The sequence below is a fragment of the Chanos chanos genome, chromosome 4, assembly GCF_902362185.1.
Source record: "Chanos chanos chromosome 4, fChaCha1.1, whole genome shotgun sequence".
Lineage (NCBI taxonomy): Eukaryota > Metazoa > Chordata > Actinopteri > Gonorynchiformes > Chanidae > Chanos > Chanos chanos.
Window position 1 is genome coordinate 43788501 of NC_044498.1, and position 16731 is coordinate 43805231.

Consider the following 16731-nt stretch of genomic DNA (forward strand, 5'->3'; position numbering starts at 1 on the left):
GTCAGTGTGTTTGCAGAGTAAGTTCAATAAGCATTTGAATAAGCCCACTAAGAGGAGATCCACTTTTTCAGTTTCCCGAAGAGACAACCATTATGATTCCGAAAAATATGACTCCAGATTCTAACAACGGCACGCAGATCCTGCAACAACTGTTTCCATTGATAGATCTGAATGATCATACCTTAAGTCTTTTTTGTTTTTCAAAATACATTCTTATCATCCCTTAGGAAAGAGATTAAAGCAGGAAAGAGGAGAAATGCACAGAGTAACAAATTCCGTGTGTTATATAACATCATCTGTTAATGTTTATTAAAAGAAATCAATAATACAGAGAGAACTCATTCAACCCCATGTTAGCTGTAACAAAAATAACCAGAGCTAAAACTATGAATGAATCATTGAGAAATCATGGAGAAGACAACCTGTAATTAAATAAAACTCATTTTTGTCATCCATTCTTACACACATCCTTGAACAACCTTTGTGAAAATAATATACCACCTTTTACTCCAGCTTCCATCCGATGGCAGAAAGAGAGAGTGTCCGACATCTGTCCCCGAAAAGAGTTTGTGCAAATTGCAGGTACCAGCTCAGAAAATGCATACGAGAGCAGGTAACTCAGCAGCCCCAAAAGTCCTATATTTTTCTTTCTGATTTTAGTAGGACTATAAAGACCATGAAATGCGATAATCTTTATCTTCCACCGGGTTGTCCATGGTGCATTTCCGGCGTGTACGTCAGAAGGACCACCATGACCCAGAGGTGAAGTAGTGCCTATAAACACACAGAAGAATTCAAATAGTTGTCAGTCAGTAACAAAATTCTAACCAGATCAATGTTCTTAAAAGGCGACCTGATAAAAGGTATTTTTGATTTAGAACTAAAAATGGATCCTCCCTCACCATATAAACAATAACAAAGACTCGAGCCATAGGGTAACGTCTGAGGAAGATTCCTAACCGGATGCTGAGGGAAAGGAATGCATATTATTAATAGATTTGACATCCGTAAAGAACATTAGTAGAAAAGCTGTTATCAGGGTTAAATGCGGAGGAAATAATCATTCCACAGGTATTGTATAATGTCAGTTGGAGCACATAGTTACACTAAACATCCAAAGCTAATAACATAACCAGTTAACAATCTATTACAAAATACTTCAAACACCAGTTACAAAAAAAACAACATAAAGGTTTTATATAATATGGTCCAGTGTTTCTTTAACTTTTAATGATGGATTCACTGTAATAGTCTCACCTGAAACGGTCTATGGTGCTGGCTGCTTTTCGAACTTTCCCATAAACTCCTGCTCCAGGACCATCGTGGTCACTGAAAAGGACTGGGGTGTTTCTCTGCCGGGCTCCTTAAAGACAAACATAAAAATCATTCATCTTAATGTACATGGCACTTTTTATGATAAAGACCTAACCTGACAAAGCAAAACTACTGTAGGAGAACTCATAACAATATCAACATTTTGCTATGTTCCATTCATCACTAATTCCACACTATAATCAGAAAGAGTAAATTCAGCAGTTCATTTCTGGAAACGACCGGGGAACAGAGGGTATTGTGGTGGCAGTGATTTACATGTTGCTTTGATTTGTTTAGAATATTATCATTGCATTCCACTGTATAGACCAGCACTATGTACACTACTAAATATTTTGTCAAAATATACTAGCCCTTAAATCTTTAAAAATATGCCTCGCGGTGTTCTCCAGATTTATCACACTGGTACTGTCAAAACTAGGCTCTACTGGGTAGGATTTTGAATTTTACCAAAATAATGATGTGTCCTCTATAAATGTCCTATGATGCACCAAGCTCACCTGAGCCCTCCATGGCAGCCATGTTGATGGCAGGCCCACTGGCCTGGCCACCCTGTACGCTTTTTAGCTGCTGTTCCAGACGTTCTAGCTGGAAAACCAGTGAGTTCTTCTCTGTGCCCAGTGCTTCCAGCATAGTCTGCTTCTGGATCAGCGTTTCAGTCAGCTGGTGCAGCCGGCTCTCCAGCTCCACCTGGCTGCTGTTACTCAAAGCTTTATTGGTCAGCTGCACAAGGAAGAGGAGGAGACAGAATGTTAATATTCAAATGCACATAACAGCCTCTTTCATCACGTTTAATTTACTGGTCTCTATCAGGCTAAAAGAGCCGAGCGTATTGAATGCGAGGCATTTTGATTGGCTGTACTTTTCAGTTTCTGAAGTCTGGGGGGCATCTGGGAAGCTGATCACTGCTGTGTTAAATATAAGCATCAGGGCACTATAATGTTGAGCAGTGAGATCACCTGCAGTAATGCGGTAATAATGTGGTGGTGAATCTTACCTGGTTCCTGAGTTTCTGTATCTCCTCTTCACGGTCCTTGACTCTGTTCTGCAGAGTGCTCTTGGTACGATGATGCTCCTCTTCCACATACTGCAGTTCCTGTAACAGAAACACATACTCTTTTAATGAAAAAGTCAACTCCAAAACACTCTGCTTCAAGCTTTCCACATTTTATAAATGACTGATATAACAATGTATCTCTAAACATAATATACGGTCTAAATATCAGGTGATACCCTATCGTCCTACAATATAATGGCTCCATAAGATACACTGAGACCACATCAACTGGCCCGGATACATTTCAGGTCCATATCTGGATAAATGTTTCCACTGCCTCTGCATGTGTACAATGTATGTAGATGTAAAAAAAAAAAAAAAAAGAGTTCATGCTCTCACCTGTTTATAACGCTCCACCTCAGCTTCCAGCTCTTGCCTGGTTCTGTGCTGCTGAGCCAACTGCTCCTGCAGCTCAACCTGCTGCTCTCTCCAGCTCTCCGCTTCTGTCAGCGCCTGGGTTTCCAAGTCCTGAGGGACAAGTTAAGGATCAATTAATTCAACGTCTACACTGAGGTTACGATTTTTTTTTTTTTTTTTTTTTTTGCTGGCCAGTTTTGCCTTAACCACACAGGCCTGGACAAATGGAACTGTGATTATATTGCTGAGAATGTATCCCGCTCGTCAGGTGACAGAAAATCGACCACAAGCTGTGTCTCAGTACCTGTATCTCAGTGCGGAGTGTTTGGACCTGGGCCTGAAGCTTTTGGATCTCCTCCCTCTGGAGCTCCTTCTCATGTCTAAGTTCCTCTAGCTCCACTCCTGCTGCACCTCCTACGCCATCCAACCCCTCCAGCCCAGAGCCCTCCTTCAGGCTGCTGATCAGTTTCTCCTTAGACTGGAGGAACAGAGACAAGAGCAGAGGTCAAGAGCATAAACCACAGACTAAAAGTTTCTGTATCTCAACAAACACTTTCATCTAATGCTGCACTCATCTGGCTTGTCAAGATAAAATCTAATAATTACTACCATATTAACAATTATAACCTAATAACAATTACCTCACTAATAAAACAACATTCTTTCTAGTGCCTGAAGTGTCTAAAATGCATTATAATTTAGCACCCATTGGACTAGGCTTAGCCTATTACAGAGCAGCTCAGTTGTCGGAATGAGTGTTTTATGTCCCCGATTCCTCTAACCTGCAGTATCCGCGTGGCCTTGTTTTTATAATCCTGTAACTCCTGTTTGGCCATGTCAGCTGCGGCGCGCGCGCTCTTGGCCTGCTGCTGGAGATCGTCCGCACGGTGCCTCTCCTCCGCCGCCTTCCGCTCTGCACTCGTCACCGCCTCTGCCAAGGTCTGCCGCTCGCCCTCCACTTTACCCAGCTGAGCCGCAAACTCACTCTGACACACGCACACGCACACACCAATACAATCAGGTATGTCAGCTGTCACAGCAGGATTATGATCACAGTTTGAGGTCAAACCGTGCAATTTCAGCTTCATCGTAACAAGTGGCTGTGCTGAATGTGTGTCACTCGTTATGAGTGGAGCTATAATACTTATAAATGATACTGGGCGTGCTGCTGGTGTGCAGGGACTCCCAGTATTCCAGCTGGTGTGTGGATGCTCACCTGCATCTGTCGGAAGCTGTCCTGCTCCCTCTTGAGAGCAGACTCGGCCTCACGGAGTCTCTCCTGAAGTGTCTGCAGAGCCTGAGACTGCAACGTGTTACCCTCTGTTTGGTCCTGCAAGATCCTGAACGACGAAAAAACACAGCAGAACAACACAGCAAAAATCAACATTTAGAGTTTGACAGAATGTATCAAATTTTTTGGGGGAACATCAAATATGTTGCTCGACATGTTCAAAGAAGATTACGCTTTAGAAAAAAAAAACTCTTTTACTCTTTTACAAGGAAAACAAATGATATTAGGACTACAACGTTAGATGGAGACGTTCATGAGAGTCATAACAAAAGCCCATCATAATACAATCTCTTCCCTGAACACCTACATGTCCCCCACTAGCCGGTGTTGCGTGAAGACCCACACACCTCATCTTTTCACTCTGGGCCTCCTCCAAAGCGCTGCTGCGAGATTTGAGTAAGTGATCTGCCTCCTCCAGCCGAACCTTAAGCACCGCCAGCTGGCCATCCTTGGCAGACAGGGCCTCAGTGAGATCGTCCACCTGTGATCGGAGCTCTCGTACTGTGCGATCGGTGCGGGATTGATCAGAGTTCCACTTGTCGGCACGGAGTCGAGCCTGGTTCAGCTCTGCGGGTTACAAGGAAGTTAATGATTGGACAGAATCTAGAGACTCACACAGCATACAGTACAATCATTCAGATATGCATTATACAGATGAAGATCCTACAGTTAAAAGCAACATTCTATTCATTCAAGACACTTTACCATTAAAAAGTATTCATGATTAACAAGTAGTGTCAAAACAGCAACACAGTGATAAAGATATTTCCTTGCTATTGCTTTGACTCTTACAATCTTACAGTAAAATCTCTGAGATTGGGAGTGGTTCATTCACATTCCTCAAATTACATGTTTGATTCTGGAACATATAAATGTCAACGCAGTATCCCCACAGCAGTGTCTTATGGGCCAGGTGCTGCTCAAAATTCTCTCACCCTCCTGCATGTCTTTGGTTCTCTGGATGAGGGAGGCCATCTCCTGGTTGAGCGAGGCGACCTCACTGCGCAGAAGCTGGTTCTCAAGACGCAGGTTGGAAAGTACCTGGCTCTGAGACTCCTCCTGTGGACTGGGTTCCTGAACAGCAGGGTTGTCCTGAGGAACAGCAAGCCCTGAGTCTGAGCTGTCAGGCGTGTCTCCTGAATAAGGGGGGGGGGGGTAAGGGAAAGAATGAAGACAGTTGTGGAAAAACAAGAATATAAATCAAAGCAAAGAAAAACAGCGCTTCTTAAAAGGCTGTGTTGTTTTATGACTAAAAATGAGAATCTCCAAACACTTGCTTGGCTCTTATCCAATATTACATCACAAAACAAACCTTTTCCTTGACGTAAAAGTCAAAACAAACCCTTCAGAGTACACAGGGAAAATGCATAGATAAACATTCTCTATCTTTGAACTATTTAAAACCCCAGATGCCTTCCACTGCCAAATCACCACATTCCAGGACATATCAGAGATTATACCTTGGTGCTGGTCACGGGAAGAACCATCCTCTGTTTTGACACTGTGCGTACTGGTAGACAGAGAGCTGAGGCTGGAAGTTCGTGACAAACCCTGTGCAGAATGCGGGGTACCAGGGGCTGAGGGAACCGCGGCCGCCTGGGGTGTGTTGTCCACAGGAACCGAGGGGACAGGAGGTACCCCCTCGGCTGAGCCAGTCGCTCTGGGGGTCTCCCTCCTCACCTCCCTCCTCTCAGTCCGCGGTGGGTCCGAGCTGTTCAGGAAATCAAAGAGCAGCTCGTCATCCATCTCTGGCTTCTTTGGTCGAACAAAGTTGGATGTCTGTTTGAAGGAGGCTGGGGCATTGGTGGTACTGGATGAACCCAGAGGGGTGGTACTGGTGATGTTGGCAGAACCAGCCAACACAGTGGCCCTCGACTTCTTGATGTTGCTGGCAGCAGCAGTGATGAAGTCAGACTGTGTCTCGCGAGAGGAGGAGGAGGATGAAGAGCCTCGGTAGCCATGCTGTGGGTCGTAGTTATAGTCCGTGGAGCTGTATTCTGAAGTCTGAGAGGGCTCAGCTGCGCTGTAAGTGGAGGACGTTTGGCTCTGGTGTTTGGATAGAGCAGTGGCTGCCCCTTGGTCCACTTTGTTTAGGAAGTCCTCAGCTCGTCCTGCCAAATCAGTGAACCAAGACATCCTGCAAACTAACATGTAACATAGCATGAAACATGTTACTGTGTTGCTACACAATAATCGTTTGAACTGTAAAGCGATCCTTGAAACTTTTAGTGGGATGACAGTAACTGTCAGGGAGTGATCAATACAGTTATGATCTACTGATGCATCCACGGCCGAACACCACTAAAATAAGTAAACTTATATCCATCACCGCACATCCTGACAGAGCCATAGAAGTGAGGAAAAGAAAAAAAAATAGCAGAGCTTTTTTGTTTCCTTCGGGCGATTAACTTGATAAGCAGCATCAGCACACCACGGCTACGTTTACAAAAATTCTCAGTGCATTTGTATAGTAACTTAACTAGATGTTTAACAAAAAGAAGAGGCAGGCTTGACAGTTCAGAAATGATAATTCACCTTTAAAGCAACAATTGTAACCTGACCTGCAACCCCATTTATTCGCCCTATATCTAACAGCATTCCTGCCCTCAAAACACATTAACAATAATAACATGCATGTCTTCATTACTCAGACTATTACTGCAGACTATTAGAGTGACGTCATGCAAAAAAGAATCGACAAGTAAGACTATTTTTTCATATAAGATGACGCCTCAGAAGATGAAGCTAGTGAGCTTTAGGATAGCTTGTCAGCTAGTATGGGCAAGCTAAAGGAAGCCTGTGCCTGTAGCATACCTCGGGGCGATAGTCAGATGCACAACACGGTCAAACTGCGCTGAAGAAATTTGGCTTGTGCATTCTTCAGTAAGAAATGCTAAAAAGGAAGGTTCAGAGACTCTCGGGTCTGCTCGATCGTTGTTTTCATCACTCTCCCTTCATGCTAACCTCTGATACAGCTTGACGTGGACCAGGAACTTATTGAAGGACCCAAAACAGACAGCCTTCGCCGATGCCTGATGCAAAATCATTCACAGTGCTGCCATCTACTACTTTTACAGTTCATTCAACAGACAGACGGAAGTCGGGTATCGTCTTTCATACTTAGGTTCCTTTCACTTTCGTGACTGACGACACACAAGCAAAACGATACTTTCTCTCAAATGCAGGAATGAAAAGTGTAAACCGCTGTTTATAACTGAGGCCTATGATTCTTGCTCGACAGTCTGACCCAAATAAATGCGGCCTCACTGTGGTTTGTAACTGAATACCTCTGTTTTAGTGGACATTAGTAATGCTCTGCATCTTTAAAAAATGTTCTCCAAACGTCATGCCTGTATCTTATTATCACTTAGTTATTTTCAACAAAATACCATGTGGCTATTTATGCCCCCTGAGGAATTTATGATGGAAGGCGATTCCTCTTAATTAGGATGGTGTGGTAAATGAACAGATCAACACAGTCAGTAAGAAACAGTGCCTCTTTATTAAGCCGCACTCACTCCAAATTGCTTATTTACATGGCATGCCACATCAATACAAGAACTGACAAAGGACACAACTGATAACACTTAGATTTTCACTTCCATAACTGGGCAAATTGGATACCAGAAAAAAGTAAGGGGAAAAAAAAAAAAAGACAAAAGGAAATCAATTCTCCATATTTCCATGGCAAGATATTTATTTGATCAGTTTGTCGTAATATCCTTTAAAATTTCAATCCGTTGTCCATGAAGGGGGAGTCTTGGGTTTATCTCAGTCCACGATTCCTATTTATGCGCTGCTCTAGGCAGCCAGAGATGGTAGTAATCCTGAATGAGAATGATGCACTGTACACTTAACCAAAAGAGAGAGAGACGACCGGGAAAAAAAAAAAAAAAAAGAAAATTCCAGAGCTGCTGTACAGGAACGTGACAAGAGGTCTGATGCTGTGATGACATGTGGGGGTTAAAAAGTCCAAGTTTTACAAAATAGTGTCCTTCAAGATGATTATCCACAAGCAAGAAGCCCCTCTCAAAAGTGTAGCAGATATAAAAAGGGGAAAGTCTATGTGGATTTGAAGAAGGGAGAAATATCTTTATGTATATAAAAATAAGAAACTAATAAACACAATTCCAAGTGTGGTTCTGCACACGTTGCAAATAAACAAGTGGACAGCTTCTCCCCGTCTCAAAAGCACAAAAAAAGTTGTCATACTTTTAATAATATTTCCTCTCACTTTTGGGATTGAACAAATGCTTGCAACATACAATCTCACATGTACTCCTCAACTGTCATTCTTTATATGCACACTCACACGTCAAGTTACAGTCACACACTCATCTGCGTCTTCCCCCGAACACACATACACAAATTTAAAGGTATGCACTCTTGCACCCACCGACACACACACACACGGAGTCTCTCCACCAACTCACTCTCTCGCGCGCTCTCTCTCTCTCTCTCTCTCTCTCACACACACACACACACACACACACACACACACACACACACACACACACACACACACACACACACACACACAGGGGCAGCCTTTGCAGAAGGTCCTGGATGCAAATGGCTGACACATGCAGGGAGAGTTTGGATTGGAAGAGCCTTCAGATTAGCCCCCGTCTCTTTTTGTAGTCTTCGAGGTTGAGTGAACGCCGAGGTGCCCCGTCCTTCACAGGCAGAGCGTTTGAGCTGACAGAGAGAGACTTTGCCTCTGTGTAAGAACAAAAACAAACGAACAATGAAAAAAAAACTGCTTAAAAAAAATAAATAAATACCCTTCCTTATGCCATCCCTTCTATGCAGTGTCGGTGAGGACTGATACCTCTCCTGTGTATTAATGGGTGATTCTATTATTAAGCAGTTCTATTATTTTTCGAGCTTCCACTGAGGGTACATGACATGACTGTAAACGTGCAGAGTCTTACCTGCATTGGGAACCTGAAGGTCAATCTTCACATCAAAGTCATGCACTTTGAAAAGGTCCTCTGAAAGGTCACTGGTTGTCTTGGTTACATCTTTGTCTTTCTGGTTAGGCTGTCCCTGAAGAAACACATAAGTGAGGAGGCGATGTTCAGGTACAGGAGACTACTGTCAGATATTTATTCCGATGTTCTCAACACGCTGACCCCGTCTGTGTTTAGGCGCGCGTGTGTTTATGTACGTCGAGTGTCTCACCTGCTTGTTCTTCTCGGGTGTGTTGTCCGCACCTGACCCCGAGCCGTACTTCTGATTTAAGTGTGCGAGGATAGCAGCGTGGACAGATGGGTCTCGGGCCTGTCAAAATCACAGAGACGACTTGCTTTTAATCGTAGATCCAGCAAGAGAAAAGCAGAAAGAAAGAAAGAAAACACACACAAAAAAAAAAAAAACAAAAGAAAGGAAAAACGACAGGAGAGAGAGAGTACAGCACACATGAATTAAAATGGAACAGCAGCAAAAGGTCTTACGTTGGACACCATGGTGGGCTTGCACTGGCGTCTGGTGAAGGGGTCCATCTGCTGGTTCTTCGAGTTCTGCCCTTCAGCCTGAAAGAGAAGACAGTACCATTGTAACCTCTTCCAATGATGTCACAGTTTCCATCAAGATTGAAGAGATGTGTGTGTAATCAGTGAGGGTAAATACACACCACCAGGGCCTTCTCAGACTCCACAATGTTCCAACTCCGATTCCGCTGGTTGATGTAGCTGTACAGAGAATTTGAACGTTCAGTGTGGTGAAAATGAGTGATATGACAGCTTCGATGACTCTATGACTCTATGATCTTGATAGTCTTTTGCTCACAAAGCCATATTAAACATGGGAGACATTCACTCTGTGACAATGTATTCAGACTTATGGAGACACCGTAGTGACCAATCCAAAAATGTGTAAACAATGCACACAAGTCACAAACGCAATAGCTTTACGGTGTATCTCTGACCTAAATAACAACACAAACAAGTATGTAAATATTCAGATCTTCTTCGTCAATCTCAATCTTTATGAGAAAATGCATTAAAAGTACATGCAAGCAAAGCAAACCCATCCTTTCAAGGCTTTAAACATGCATGGAGCTGGTGCCGAGCTTGGGGGGGTAAACCAACCTGATGGCGGAGATGTTTTTGGTCCTCTGTCGGTCCAACGCCTCTGCCCTCTCTTCCAGCTCGTTCAGCTGGTCCTGGATGTGCTTGACCCGCTCACCGTCCCCGCTCTCCTCTGCCATGGCCTACGCGTGCGCGCAGACACACACACACACACACACACACACACACACACACAGAGGGAGAGAGAGAGAGAGACATGACATATACACTAATACAGCACTTTTTTAAAATTCAGCCATTAAACAGAGAAAATAATGTACCTTTTCTTTCAGCAGCTGTGTTTTCTTCATGGCATAATTAGGCGGCGCCTTTCGGAACCTGTCTTTTTCTTTGACTATCTGCAAATGTAGAAATTACACAGAGGGAAAGGATTTAATTGAGACATCTCCCAAATAGAATGAGTAGAGTAAAGACTTCACTACTCAAAGTGCAGTATGACTTAAACTGAAAATGAAAACGTACATCTTCTATATCTTTGTCGTTGAATTTGTAGTTGACCGCCTCTTTGATAGACTGCTCCTTTTTGGTGATTTCATCTAGAGTAGGAATCTGCATTCCAGCTCCCATCATCTGTAGGCAAAAGGGTAGCGTCATCATTAAGGTGCACAGTCAGAGACAATTTTCATGCTCTTCAGTCGACTGTAAAGCTGCACAGATAGATATTCCTTTTTATTTCTCTTCCACTTGTTCCTCAATTTGAGATGTGCAATCATCCACAAGCACATAAGTCTTCACTTTGCACTGACATCTTCTGAGTCAAGGTCAGTGAGGCCAACGTCACTTCCATCTAAAGTGTGCGAATCTCGTCACCACATTTCTCCATGTTATATATATATTCTGTCTTATGTTATAAAGTAACAGAACATGCTCAGATGAGAGCCGTCTTAATGTTGTCTGAAACTACATATATGTGTGATTGATTATGCTTTATGTTGTCGCACAAAGAGAAGGAGAGTGACCCATGGTCTCTCTGTGTTGTCGGGCACCAGCCATACTCACCGCATCTTTCCATTTCATGAACTCGTTTTCCGTGAATTCCTGGTTGGACACAAATTCTAACCTGAAAACTCGCGTGTCTTTACCGTGCCTGTGAACGATAATGGACAAACACACAGAAGTCATACTTCACGGCACAGAGAAATGCAAAAAAAAAAAAAAAGGGCACAGATCTGAAACAGCGAGTCTTTACCGTAACTGTAGACCCTTGTTTGTTCTTGTTGAGCCCAGCTGGTACACTTTTGCAGTCTCCACTACGTCAACAATTTCAGCCACCTAAAAGGAGGACACATCCGTCCACGTAAAAATCTTGTTTGGCCGTAAACCCATCACACAAAGACGACGGAGGTAACCACTCCCAAGTCAAAGTTCAGGAAAAATCTCAGTAAGATCATTTCTTTTTTATTTTATCTACTCTGGCCTAACACTAAACCCGACCATTTCAATAAACAAATCACATCGCTGTATAGAGAAATCAAATTGTCAGTAAATATGCATCAAGACTCAGTAACATCAGTACATGTATATTAACGCTCACTCACCCTATATACAGGCTTACTGCTGCTGTTGCCAATTCCTATCCGTACAAAACAGCCTGTCACCGTTTTCGCAAAGAAGGGCATGTGACACCAGCGTTCCAGCTTGTGTCTGGATAGACGAATGCGGTTTAGCTCTTCCGGGAGGGACACAGGCTGTGACTTGGGTGGCGTCTCTTCTTTCCTGCATGGAACACAGACAGGTTAGAAAAGTCTGCGTCTCTACAGAACACAGTCTCAATCCTATTACAGGAAACCAAAGTGACGATGTTTTTAACATACATTGCAGGACCCCTCTTGTAAGGAGCCCATAGCATCACGTGTAGGGTAACTGATACCACAGTATGACATAGTTTACTTTCGCATCTGTAACAAATGAGTCACTCACTCTTCTTCCTCGTCATAAGAGGAAGAGCGTGAGCTCCGGTCGCTCTTCACTGAGGACTTGTCATCGTCTTCCTCTTCCTCCTCTTCATCATCTGAGTAAACCTCGCTGGTCTTCAGCGGCTGTCTTTTGGCCAACAGTTCAGCTGTAAAGAAGAAGCCAGACTTTACACTGACGACTAAGGGACAACTAATCAACACAAACAGACTGAGTACCTAGACCACGATCCCTGACAGCTGGAAGACTGAAATGATATGAGAGAGAGAGAGAGAGAGAGAGAGAGAGAGTGAGTTACCTGTCCTGTTTTTCTTTTTCTCACGCTCAGCTTTCAGTTCCTCCATGGCCTGGGACTTCTTATCCAGCTTCTCATCCCGCTTAGACCTCCTCTCCTTGTTGTGTGACATCACCTTCAGCAAGAAAAGACAAAAGAAGAGATGGAAAGCAGAGAGAGAGAGATTATTTAGCGAGTACAAGACTGAGAGATCGATAAACAGACAGAGATGGGAGAACATAGACACAAAACATGTGTGATTAATGCTTCAATAATCAGTATGCAAAAAGGTAAATACTTCTTAACTAGGAGCACACAAATAAACACATCTTCATTTCAGTAGATCGAATTCTTTTTTTTTTTACTTATATGTGCGCATATTTCATATTCAAATGAAACAGCAGCATAGGAAACAAGCCGTAAAGAACATTGCTGATCCAGCCAGAGGAAACACACCCTACTGCGTCACCTCTGTGTACTCACCACCTGAGCGTCCTGGACCTGAGACAGCTTCTTCTTTTCCTGTTCCTCCTCTTGCTTCTTCTTCTTTTCCTCCTTCTCCTTCTTCTTAGCCGTCTTTAATTTCTTCTTGATTTCGAACCTTACGGTAAGAAGGCGGCGAACGTTACACAAAGACACTGACCGTAATGACACCGTGTGGTTAAAGCATTTCTATTGACCTTAAGCGAATTCACATACATCATTTTCCAACCATAATCATTGCTGTTTAGGGGAATAAGCATTGCCTCATAACAAAGTATCGCTCGTAATCACCGTAAGTACCACACTGATCGGGAAACAGCTGGTAGCGAAGAGAACCTGGTAGCACTAACCTCCTCTTCAGCACCTCTCTCTTTTCAATACGGTTGAACAACTCCTGCTCTCTCTCCTTCTCCGTCATCTGCTCCAAACGAGCCCTGTCTTCCTCGTCCCCCATCAAGTCATCCCCGTAACCGTCCCGGAAGACCTCGTCTTCTGAGGAGGAGTCTGAGTCTGAGCTGGAGGAGGAACTGTTGCTTTCGGAGTCTGACACCTCACCTGTGCAGACAGGGAAAGAATCAAAGCTGATTGCTATGTTTTGGCCCCATGTTCCATCATCAAAGAGAACTGGTCTGTGCATCCCAACCATGACAGTAACACAAGACATTTGTTCACATTGACTGATTATGCAAGGCACAAGGTAAACTACAGTAGAATGTGTCACCGCCAGGGCCTTTGGTAATTAACAGGTCGCAATTAAACACTAGTCTTGGAAAAAGTTACAGAAAGATCATAAGGAAGCTAGAGAAAAGCACGAGATGGACTTCAAAGGGACGTCCTAGACTTCATTTCTCGTCTATTTCCAGTCACAACTGCGAAATCTCATTGGAACCATTCAGTTGTTGCATGACCACTAGAACGTTTGATCCCTTTGTGCCATCCTTTGTCAAAGTAATAAGGAAAAAGAACCTATTTTCAGTGTTGTGAATGGGGCGCAGTTTTCCATTTCCCTGCTTACCCTCCTCGGGGGCAGAGCTCTCCGCTGAACTGTCTCCATCAGAGCTTCCAGATGAAGCCGCTTTGTTCACTCTTTTCTTCGCCGTGTTCTTCTTCTCTGACCCTTTGCTCGGTTTAACCTTCTTCTTAGTTTTGGTACCACTGACAGTCCACTGATGAATAAGAATAAACCCAACAGAACCGTGTTAAATTCCCAACGCTTACGGTATGTGGAACCCAAGGAAGACAAACTCCCTCTTAGATTTTAAAATGTAGTTGATTCTAGATAGCCGGACACTTAAAGGTTAGATGTCTGTTCCCTGCAGTCTACCAGTAGCTGAAACAAAATCATTTATGTCTTGCATTCTTTCCTAACAAATTACTCTAACAAAAAACTCAAGCTTGCAACAGACACCCCAGAGACACCTGTGGATTGATGACACTGATCCTGAGCCCATTTATTGTGAACATGTCACCCGCCTTATATTTTTGTATGCTGACTGCAACCACATCCAAACATGAATAAATCTCCTTTAGCATCTGTTGATAAATAATACTTAACAACATATATATATATATATATATATATATATATATATATATATATATATAAAACTTTCTCTAAGGGATTCAGACATTACAAAGTCACTTCACCAAGTTTTCATCATCAGTGACATAAGGACCTGATCCATACAGGATCCAGGAGACACCCCACACAGGCAAGTGCAGAAACTACCTACAGTGGATAACCTCCACACTTCACATTTACTCCAACTACTAGGAGAAGCATCCGGATACCAGAGCAAGAGCTTAAAAACAGGTTTAGCTATATCCTTAAGGATACAACATACTGTGTCTCTCTGCTGACCCATCCATATTCATCCATCATAACTCTGTCCCACTCTGGACATTCTTAAGGTTATATTCAACATCAGCCTCAACATCAAACAGTACTGTTATTTCAGAGTGCGATGTCAGACCATGAAAAGGCACCCCTGAAGAAAAAATACGTACTATATTCAAATATAGTATACGTGTATATTTGCGACTGCATTATCTAGATTTGAAGCAAGAAATCTTTTTCTCTGGAGTCCCACTTCGGGTGTTCAAACTCTTGCGTGTTGTAACACATTATAGCACACCAATAAAAGTTTAGAGAGCACAATAAAACAACAGACACGTTCTTCGGGACGACGGTATTTTCACTGACGCTTACCTCATCGTCGCTGTCTGATGTCTCAGAGTCTGATGAGGCTGCAGGCTTACTGACTGGCTCCTCTTGTTCGTCAGAGTCCATCCTCTTCCTCTTTCGCCAGAGACAGAAGCTCCTACAAACAAATAAAAAAATAAATAAATACAACAAAAAAAAATAAGGAACAAGACAGCATCAGAATGGATCAATTCTCTCATGAAGACAGCATTTTTTTTTTCAGCGCTTCTTATTCTTTTGTGAAAGTAGCAAGTTAGGTTAACTTTTTATTTGACCTTGCTTTCCTAGCGCTACTGCAATATCAGACAATCTGACACACTAAGCACCATGCATGTCTGCATTATATAAGCGTGTATTTTGATATGTCATTATGCCTTCCTTTACTATATGAAAAGAAGAATCATCAATCATTCTACTAGAGTACACTGAACGATACCAAAGCAGTGCAACACGGGAGCTTTCATGTTTCAGATACGGTGTAAGTGGCACGGACAGCTAAAGCTTTCGATTATGTCCTTCAATCAGTAAAACCATTACTCTGTAATCATCTGCAGATGAGATAACGTTTGATTTACATTTACTACTCCCCAGACTACGAGGGGTTTCTGGCACCTGTATGTACTAATTCCAGCCAGTACTGTGCAGACTGAAGCTGGGTAAATACTACTCCACAGTCTTAGTGTGCTTGTGTTGTTGTCACGATGGGCATGTTCCAACTCTCGTGGATAAAATTAGCTCACAACACAAAAGGGATTTAGACCAGCTTTGGCGCAGCAGTCTGTCTAGAGCTGACAGCATCAACACAACACGAGGGGATTCCTACGGAGATATGCGATTTCGGTGCAATTTGTCCCAAAATTTGACGATTTGGTTAGCCAACAAGCTAATGTATAATGGTTACGAGTGGGTAATGCTAGCTTGCCACTTCTCCGAGGCACGTGTTTTCTAGAGTTTCACAGTTTACATATATGAGCTACACATAACTTAAGATGTGCGACATAATCGTTTATTTCCTAGCAAAGAAAAAGTAAGAGCAGAAGCAGTTGTCTTCTCTACGTATCGCGTTTGCACATTCCTTCGCATGCTAACTATATCCTTAGCTGAGGAGCTGGCTAGCACTGTATTTGTCAACACCAAAATAGAACTTTAGCTGAGACTGTGACGTCAGTAAACATATAATGTTTTTCTTTAACTGCTGTGACTTCAGAAACAGAGAACCTATAGGTTACCCCTTACTATTGAGACACTTAAGTGTCTGGCATTTTATAACCTGATAGGACAAGTGTAACTCGATTAAATTAGACAGGCCTCTGGCGCCGTGCTGCCCTCATATCGATGCTAAGCTAACTCTGTGACTGCTGGAACCTCGCTAGCATTAGGAGCAATAATGGTTAGCTGTTCAGCTCAAGAATTTAAAGCTAATGAAGAAACCGTGCTTCATCGGATAAAAACATGATTCTTACCTGGTCCAAATTGTCATCGCTGGCACTATCCTCTGTGTCAGAATCAATGACGACCCGACCTTTCCGTTTCTTAACATTCACCATGGTTAGCTGGTGTTACGTTTGTGTGTGTTGAACACGAACGAAACGGCGGCAGCTCCGCAGTCCTCCACACAAAGGCGCTAGAGCTCTACTGAGTGTGCGCATAGATGAATAGGAGGAGCTAAAATCTATGGGAACGACGTCACCGTCACTGATGTGCTGCACAGGAAAGCCCTTACTACAT

The 16731-nt window shown here is 43.1% G+C and overlaps 2 protein-coding genes across 3 annotated transcripts; both read right to left on the reverse strand.

Annotated features, from left to right (window-relative positions):
• Positions 1-284: 284 nt before the first annotated feature.
• On the reverse strand, positions 285-7011 carry golga5 (golgin A5). Of its 2 annotated transcripts, XM_030771793.1 has the most exons (14): positions 6852-7011; positions 5676-6181; positions 5498-5633; positions 4973-5173; positions 4385-4604; positions 3963-4086; positions 3529-3732; positions 3051-3224; positions 2729-2857; positions 2330-2428; positions 1833-2055; positions 1258-1363; positions 903-966; positions 285-774 (listed from the first exon to the last, which is right to left on the reverse strand). In XM_030771793.1, the coding sequence occupies exons 2-14, from the start codon at positions 6171-6173 to the stop codon at positions 694-696; spliced, it is 2259 nt and encodes a 752-aa protein (XP_030627653.1). In that variant the 5' UTR covers positions 6174-6181; positions 6852-7011; the 3' UTR covers positions 285-693. The 2 variants fall into 2 exon arrangements, with proteins under 2 accessions (XP_030627653.1, XP_030627652.1); XM_030771792.1 differs by having other exon boundaries at positions 5498-6181.
• Positions 7012-8561: 1550 nt separating this feature from the next.
• On the reverse strand, positions 8562-16600 carry rtf1 (RTF1 homolog, Paf1/RNA polymerase II complex component). The gene is given in 19 exon segments (XM_030771796.1): positions 8562-8757; positions 8972-9086; positions 9222-9320; positions 9494-9571; positions 9673-9730; positions 10130-10251; positions 10390-10467; positions 10592-10699; positions 11129-11216; positions 11319-11401; positions 11668-11845; positions 12050-12191; positions 12342-12453; positions 12804-12918; positions 13151-13355; positions 13816-13966; positions 15010-15102; positions 15104-15121; positions 16467-16600. Coding segments are annotated over 19 exon segments (2034 nt in total). The 5' UTR covers positions 16551-16600; the 3' UTR covers positions 8562-8650.
• Positions 16601-16731: the final 131 nt, after the last annotated feature.

Bases quoted from the DNA above. Each gene is read 5' to 3' on its own strand.
- golga5 (XM_030771792.1), bottom strand. From the start codon at position 6,173: ATGTCTTGGTTCACTGATTTGGCAGGACGAGCTGAGGACTTCCTAAAC. The intron at 3,225-3,528 runs GTTAGAGGAATC...CTGTTCCTCCAG, and splicing joins AGGCCACGCGGATACTGCAG to TCTAAGGAGAAACTGATCAG. The intron at 1,364-1,832 runs GTGAGCTTGGTG...TTTGTCTTTAAG, and splicing joins GGCTGCCATGGAGGGCTCAG to GAGCCCGGCAGAGAAACACC.